The 8,446-nt window shown below is 38.4% G+C and overlaps 1 protein-coding gene across 1 annotated transcript; it reads left to right on the top strand.

The window, feature by feature from the left end:
- The first annotated feature begins 84 nt into the window (after positions 1-84).
- On the top strand, positions 85-6,920 carry LOC111652343 (lysosomal proton-coupled steroid conjugate and bile acid symporter SLC46A3). The gene is made up of 6 exons (XM_023402592.2): positions 85-226; positions 778-999; positions 1,942-2,824; positions 3,663-3,746; positions 3,977-4,133; positions 5,688-6,920. The coding sequence occupies exons 2-6, from the start codon at positions 811-813 to the stop codon at positions 5,785-5,787; spliced, it is 1,413 nt and encodes a 470-aa protein (XP_023258360.1). The 5' UTR covers positions 85-226; positions 778-810; the 3' UTR covers positions 5,788-6,920.
- The last annotated feature ends 1,526 nt before the right edge of the window (positions 6,921-8,446 follow it).

Genomic DNA, 8,446 nt, shown 5'->3' with positions numbered 1-8,446 from the left:
TGTTCTCGTCCAGTTTTAGTCATGACTGACAGTCACTCTAATCGAATAAGCGCACGTCTCTAAAGACTGCTGTCCAATCGTAAACAGTGAGGGGCGGGATCTCTGACTTTCATAACAACGCCGTACACTTTCACATAAGAGAACAGTCCTGGTCGAGCTTGTATTTACAGTCATTTACTGGCGTGAATTTATTGACAAAGACATGACCCGGGTGACTTTCTGAAAGGTAAGTGTCACGCTGCATCTTCTTGTCAACATAAGAAAATGGTAAAGACTACACTGTACATATTGACCTGACCCTGCTCATCCAGCAGCAGTCTGTATTCACAGGAACAAACTATATGGGTTATTAGCTTATATTCCACTTTATATTTGAAATTGTTAGATAATGTTGAATCGATAGTGTAGTGCACACTGCGTCCTCGACGATCCTCAAAAGACAAAAAACAACCTAACAAAAATATTGTCTGTACTTCCACGTAGACCCGATCCTATGACTTTAATTAATTATTGAAAGAGGAATGATGTGGATTTCATGTGTTTACTGTACCTGAATGCTGAAGTGTTGGAGGTTGCAACAATAGAAGAAATATTTACTGAGCTGTGCATATCCTTTTATTTTCTAAACTATAGTACAAAAATAATGCAATATCTTGTGTATACACTGCTGATGCTTTAAAGACTCAGCTCATGTCTGCTCACATATGGATAGTTAACATGTCTTATTTTTTACCCTATCATCTGTGCTTGTGTTAATCTCTAACTGTATTCTCTTAGCCTGTATTTCAGGGAATATTGCAGCCGGCGAAAATGAAGGGCCTTTTCCTTGTAGAGCCTCTGGTGGCCCTGTACGCTTTCTCCAGTTTTCTCATATATCCTCTAGTGCAGCAGTATGTGTACAGGAGGCTCTGGCAGGAGCTGACAAACACCACCTATCCTGTGTCTGACAACACCTCCAGATGTGCGACAAACGGCAGCAACCATTCAAGCTATCATGAGGTGAGCCATTACTCACTGGATGTAAAAGAGCATGCATTTAAGTCACTCCAGGTAGAAGGAGAATCTCATTTACAAACATTTTAGGGCTTTTTTTCTCCCCGTCTCCCCCCGTCTCTCCACTTAAAACATGTTAAAAATGAACTTTTACAGTGTCAACATATTACTTTTTCACTGCTGAAATTTTTTTTATTGATTGTCAGTATTATTTAAGAACTGTAACTTTTTTGTTACTCAGTCTTTGTTTTGCCATGGTTTCCTTGTGGTGATGACAAGGAGCTTAACAGACAATAATGCTTCTTCCTCAACTACACTTTGAGTCAACAACTATCCATCTGTATTCAACCTTTACAGTCATGACACAGCATACATTTTCCAATATAACCCTCTGAGATTCTCTCTTGCAACACTGCTCAGGTTAAAAACAGCTGATTCAGCTTCTGCATCATAAGGTGGAAGACTTGTGACTAAAGTCTACTACTACTCCTACTAAATGAGGTCTGCAGTACAATAGGATTTAGCAGAAGTATTCTTCTGCAAAAATAATTTTTTTTTGCCTGTATTCATAGAGGAAGAATGAAACACTACAGAGAAGTGAGACGAAAGACACTGATCTTTAAATAGTCACTTTTTTGCACCTGTTGCACTGTAGGAAAGCTTTGTTCATTTTGGCCCTGAATGAGGAAACGCTTAAACGAAAAGTTTACAAAATGCACGCATCAAGGTGATTCCATTCAGTGTTGGTTTTGTGACATTAGATTGTAACTGTCTTGCGTTGTGTTGGTTGTAGGATAGTTGCCAACTTGAGGTTTGTTATTTTGCTTTCTAAGACCTGCTGTTACAGTTTAACCCAGATAGTCCAGTGTCAACCCACTCATTTATTTTTAGACTTAACCATACTTGATTTTTTTGACTCAATCGTACTCTCTCTTTCTGTGTGTCCAGGAGGTACAAAGACAGGCATCTCTCTTCTCCCTCTACACAGAGCTCTTCTCTACAATCCCCTCTTTGGTTGTCACTCTCATGCTTGTGGCCTATAGTGACCGGGGAGGACGCAAGATCACCATCATCATGCCCCTGATTGGCACGTTGATCTACACTTTGGCCTTCCTGACAGTGTCCTACTTTGAGCTCAACATTTACTTGCTCATCGGCTCTTCGCTTCTCAGCTCTCTATTTGGCGGCTTGGGCACGTTTCTCGGGGGCTGTTTCGCCTACATAGCGGACCTGTGTGAGGACGGTCGACAGAAAACGCTGCGCATGGCCGGACTGGACATGATGATCGGCCTGTTGGCTGGGGTGGCTTCGATATCAACAGGCTACTTCCTGAGAGCTGCAGGCTTTAACTGGCCTTTCCTGACCTCTGCGTTGTGCCAGTGTTTGATCCTACTCTATGCGATTTTCATCCTAGAAGAGACTGTGAAGAAGACTCCAGCTGATGCCATTATTCTAGATGACGCTCCTCAACCCTCAGCCCTGAACCAGATGACCTCCGGGGTCTACAAGATGTTAACAGGTGCCAGTCGCAGGTGTAAGACTGTTTTGGTCCTCCTGATGCTCATCTTCGCCAGCTTCTCCTTCGCTTACATGGGTGGGATCTCCTTGATGACTCTATATGAGCTCAATGAACCACTATGCTGGACTGAGATTTTGATTGGCTACGGCTCAGCACTGTCCACCACGGTGTTCCTGATCAGTTTTGTGGGCGTGTTCGGGTTCACGTACTGTGGTGTACCACAGCTGCTGATTGTACTGATTGGGATCCTATCTGTCGCGTCAGGCATGGTCCTGGTGGCGTTTGCTAAGACCACTTTACTGATGTTTATAGGTGAGAAAAAGTCCACAAGAACTACTGTGTCGCTTATACCTATAATGTGCAATATGTGTATCAGTTCTTTACAACGTCAAACATATACTTAAACTGAATTAAAAGATGCATTTGGTTTACGTTAAGCGTTCCCTATTTTCAGAGTTCAGTAGTTGAATAGTTTTATGAGGACAGTGGAGAATTAGAAAATAATTTCACCTTGTACTGTATGTCAGATGTTGGAAATTGCACTGTGAAATCATGCACAAGATTTGTGGCCTTTTAACCTGGTTTAATAACCACCTAATATGCCTCAGTATTGCTAATCCTCATCTACGTCATCTAAAACAGAACATTTCTATTCATGTGGCTTTTTTAAGATATTACATGCAAATTAACGTGTGTAAAAAGACAGCACATATAAGAATAAAACAGATTCTATTTGCAGAAGAAATAAACAAAGGACACATGATATAAAACATAAATTTGCATAAATAAAAATTAAAGGCTAGCTGCACAGGTTACTGATTGACAGAGCTTATCTTTCCTATCACCTTTACAAGGTGTAGAAATTGTTCCAGGGTTACAGTATCTTGTATATATTATTGCATTTTAAGCTGACAAGACAATATGATTATAATATATTATCATTGCTTTATTTTAATTATCATGTAGCCAGTATCCAGATGAGAGGACTTAAATCTGTACATTTTTATGATGTTCTGCACAATTTTTGCAAACATAAAACTCAGAAGTATGAATTTACTGTTTGTAATTTGCATTTTGATTCTGTTACATTATAGCCACTGCACTGTGATGTGTAATATAATGTGTGTTTTCTGTTATTTGTTTACCACAGTGAGGGTGCCAATGCTTCTGTCTATCATGCCTTTCCCTGTTCTGCGCTCAATGATGTCAAAGATCATCTCAAAGTCTGAACAGGGTAAGTGGGCTCTCCATGGGCCGGAGAACCGTATCGTGTCTGTGTGTTTGTAGAGTCAGAGTCCAAAGTTGCTTCATGATGCATGTGAAAAAACACAACTCTCCTTTTTCCTTAGAGGAAAGGGGTGTATCTTGAAACTATACTGCTTGATTTTATGCATGACACGTTGTTGTGAGTCACCCTCATCACTACTTAAAAATAGTTTTTCTTCTTTCTATATTCTCCCACAGGAGCCCTGTTTGCCTTCCTTTCCTTTCTGGACAGTTTAACCAACAATGTATCAGCTGCAGTCTTCAACAGTGTCTATGCTGCTACGGTGGCATGGTACCCTGGCTTCGTCTTCCTGTTGTCTGCAGGACTCTGTGTCATCCCTATGTTTTTCCTGGGGTAAGTTCATCATGTTGCCAAAGTACAAAACACAACATTAGAGGACCACACCAGCGAATAATTAAGCCTACATAATACAACCATAAGTGTCCACACTAATTTCCTATCATCACAGTTTCCCTATTGTTTTTGTTATGTTGCAACACATTGTAAGCAGGAACCATTCTCTACTTTCAGGACTGTCCTGCATGTTGACTGCCCTCCGATATTTAAAAAATAATATTGTCCTGATAAAAGGATTGCATTAATGATCTATGATGGCTTCTTTCAAAACACAGAACTACAGTTAGTGGTACCTGCTGTTGGTCTCTGTGGATACGCTTCAGGTGTAGGGCTGTACTCTGTGGGTTGAGTTTCATTACAAACACAGTTGCTTTTCTGCTGAGTCACTGTTTTGCCAGTTTTGCTTAACTAGAAAAGGGAAACGCTCTGCTTGATTTAGGCACTCAGAAAACAACAACTCTCAGTTCCTCATTCCTGCGTTCATCTCATCCCACTTCCCTCACCTAACGGCCTCCTTCTTCGTATAGTAATATAAATCTCTGACATGCACAGTACGTCTTTAACCTTGCGTTTTGACTTATGCACCGTTAACGTTGATGCGCCGTCAAATGAAAAAAGGGAGGAATGGCCACAAAAGGATACTTATCTGAGGTACACTGCGTTCTTACGTGCTGCTGAGTCAGTCTGGGAAGTGTAGCGTATAAGTGAATTGACCTCTGTCACATGCACTGCTTCTTCTGTTACATAGTGGGTAGTTACAGAATAACAAAGCCACAACAACAAAGCAATCTAAGGCCAGCATGAGCTCCACATCAATATCCCTGTATCTTTTAACTGTTTACGTATCGTGAGGCCTGGCCACTAAAACACTAGATGTAGTTTGTTACTTTAAAAACACATAAAATCCATCTACGCTCAGGAATCAAGATATTGATATGGGGAATAATAATAATAATAATAATAATAATAATAATAATAATAAACTTAAAATGTAAAATGAAAGTAAAATTAGATTGAATGATAATAACATAAAAATAAAAAATAGAAATAAATAGATAAAAGAAGTTAAAAGTAGATTACATAGAATGCATAAGATCAAGTAAGAAACTTTTTCTTTTAACAAAAAACTTTTCTTTGTACACCCTTCTGTAAAACGCCACCTCGGCTCTGAGGCAAACAGCAGTAGAGAACCTTTTTTCCCAACAGATGCAAATGCACAACAGGTTTTGATGACAGCTCCTGTTTCAGCCTTTTTTTTTTCTTTCTTTTTTTTGTTTTTGAATTCTCTTTTGTACTTTTAACTTCCTTAGTTACATTTGTTTGCTATGGGGGACTTCCAGTAATATGATTCCACAAATTGACATGCATCTTGTACTGTTTGTGTATGCACCAGGTGATATTTATATTATTACAACATGTTCCAGTTGAGCCTTATGTCCTGTTGTAACATGTTATTGACTTTGAAATGTCTCGACAGTTGCCCAGTGTAGTTGGAATCTGTAGAGACAGTAATGTATATGCCTCTCCTGTACCTGTTTGTCCATGTTTCAGGGTGGTGGGTGTGATCGGAGTGGATGTGGCAGAAGAGGTCAAAAAGCCAGAAGAGGATGCTGTTGAAGATCAGAACGACAACAGTCCTCTTATCAGCTGAGTCACACTGAACTGCCAAAACCTCATCAGCACTTTGTTTGTTTTCTGTCTTTCAGTCATTTAGTCTAAGATACTTTTTCCCAAAGTACCTCAATGACTCTTATATATGACAATACAGGTTACAGATTCATCTCTTGGGTTTTGATGCTGTGGTAGTTTGTGCTATCTCCTGAAGCAGTGATTTTTTTTTCTTTTCTTTTCTTTTACAAGAACATTGTTGGATTAGATACACTTCAAGATGGTAGCATAAATAGGATACTAAGTATTTCAGTGAAGGGATAATAAGTGATGTACATCAGAAGTAACAGGTCTTCCACAAAGAGTTGTGGGTTAGCATTCTCAGACATTATCTATACCTCAAAATGGCCTGACTTTGACATTACTTATATATTCAAAAGGATTTAAAGTGTTTTGTTAAAGTTTTACACAGTGATATGATTTGCAGTTTTAAAGATATTTGCATTCAGAGTTCCAGTTATGAGCTGATTCAGGTCTTCGTCCCTCTGTCATTCCTTTTGTAGTGCAATGTTAGTTATTGTCTTTACAAAGAGCTCCACTGGCACTAAATAGAAATTTCATGCAGTGCAGCAACGATGCAACATAACACGAGTCCCGTGTAAAACACAGCTACAGTTTTGATGCATTTTATTCACTAAAACCCACATAAAAAATGTAAAAAATAAAAAATGTAAGAAATATAAAAAATAAAGAAAGTTATCACATACATGTGAATGTGAAACTAATCAAAACTGTGGAGCAAGTAAACCAGAGAGGGAGGAAGGGGTTTTTTAAAAGGAACCCGCTACTCTAAGCCTCGGTGAGAGCTGGAGGTAAATATAACATGTAAAAGAGTGAATAGTTTATTAAATTGGACGGGAATATTCATTTCTGTATATCCAGCCTTTTCTGTGCCAAAATGATTAAGTTAAGTTTGTTTGTTTTTTTGGGGGGCATTTTTATTTATTTTTACTTTAGTAACCACACAGATGGTAAAAATCTGAGTGCAATGTTGTCTTTGGACTCGGTTACAAATGTTGTATCATAGAAGTATGTTTGGAAAAACAGGGATTTTTGGTGGTTTTTTTTATATATCACTCTTAAGTGCAAATAATATAATAAATCAAATGAAAAATGTTTGTTTTGTTTTTTTCCTGTGGCTTCCATTATTTTTTTACTATGTATTTGTATAAGTACAAAAACAAAAAAACATCAAGTCTAATGTTGAGGAAGAGAATACCATCAGGGAAGGAAATTTAACAAATTAAACCATAAACTTAAGGGTTGGAAATGAATCTTAAACAACAAGCTGGCCTTTGCGAAACCAGGGATACAATCGCGTTCACAATCGCAGACAAAACCGTTCTCAGCCTAGTTCTAGACCTCTGAATTGTGTCTATATCTCTGATTTGTTTCACTTGATTCAACTTGACTGAAGAAAATGGAAGTTCAGTCTGATTATTCTCACTGTGCCTAAATCGCTCTGTGTCTATTCAGATCACATACTGGAACAAAATATTTTTACCTTAATGAAGGAGATTGTTTTGTTTTTCTCTTATATGTTACTATAGAGCATTTGACAACAATTTGTGCCCATTTTCTTAGGTTGTCTTTAAAGTTACGGGCTCCTATTTTCACACTAGTGTGTTTTAATAGGTCTGTATCCAAGGAATAAAATAAACTGATTCAAATTCCCATGCAGGTTAGGAACAGAGCTGTTTAAATGATCGCTGTCTTTTCTTTATTCACCACTAGATGTCGCTCTTGATCCAGGCAAACTGACACACAGGCACGCTGCACACCTACATCATCAACAGCCAATACCCTAGACTTAAGGATATAATGTATATCACCAGTGTTGCTCTTTTTTATGTTGTGATTTAAATCATGAAATTTCTAAAGCTTCACAATGTTTCCCTGTAAGTAGAAGCCCCCTATATGAAGCCTATACATTCCTTTTCATTATACATGCTGAAGTGCAGATGGTAAAGATAGAGCAGTTTTACTGCTCTGCTCTGTAGATTCTCTGGTTTTTCTTGGGTTACAAAAGAACTATTGATGACTTCACGTTCAACCATAACAAACTTTATTATCCTGTCAGTGCAGCTGCAGTTTAATTTAATGGTCTGATAACCACTTAAGAATTGTATCCACATAATGTTGTGCTCTGCAATGAAAGAAAAGTAACGTTTCTGAGCAGGATATAAATCCCCTAGTGCAATTAATATACTGGAAATTATGTAGGTGATCAATTAATGTTGATTAAAGTAAAAATGAATGACCTATGTGCTCTTAACTCTTTTCACACAATTCTTCAGGTCAGACTTGTTTTATTTGTTTTTCCCACCACCTGCCTTTGTCCTCTACACAGACGGGTCATCAATGTTCCTGCATGCATGTGTGTGAATCTGCTTTTCTTGCGCTGTGTCTGGTAGAAAAAAATTTCAAGGAAAGTACGTAAGCACGCAAACGATGTGCGTCTTATGGAAGATGAATGGACATCTGAAATACTGGCGGGGATCCCATCAGATTGCATGGCTGTGTAGTTACTTGAACATTGGGTTAGTGTGGAAACAGAGAAGCATGTAACCAACGCCTGACACTACAAAAGATGAATGAGATCACGTGAATCTGCGCTGAATATGCCTCATATAATCAGATTA

This window comes from Seriola lalandi, unplaced genomic scaffold (assembly GCF_002814215.2).
Source record: "Seriola lalandi dorsalis isolate HSWRI2012SDOR001 ecotype SW California unplaced genomic scaffold, Sedor1 jcf7180002053944, whole genome shotgun sequence".
NCBI lineage: Eukaryota > Metazoa > Chordata > Actinopteri > Carangiformes > Carangidae > Seriola > Seriola lalandi.
Note: the sequence above shows the minus strand (reverse complement) of the source record. Positions and strands in the feature narration are given on the sequence as shown.

Coding starts and splice junctions, on each gene's coding strand:
- LOC111652343 (XM_023402592.2), top strand. CDS start 811: ATGAAGGGCCTTTTCCTTGTAGAGCCTCTGGTGGCCCTGTACGCTTTC. Junction 2,825..3,662: donor CACTTTACTGATGTTTATAG/GTGAGAAAAAGT, acceptor TGTTTACCACAG/TGAGGGTGCCAATGCTTCTG. Junction 3,747..3,976: donor CATCTCAAAGTCTGAACAGG/GTAAGTGGGCTC, acceptor ATTCTCCCACAG/GAGCCCTGTTTGCCTTCCTT.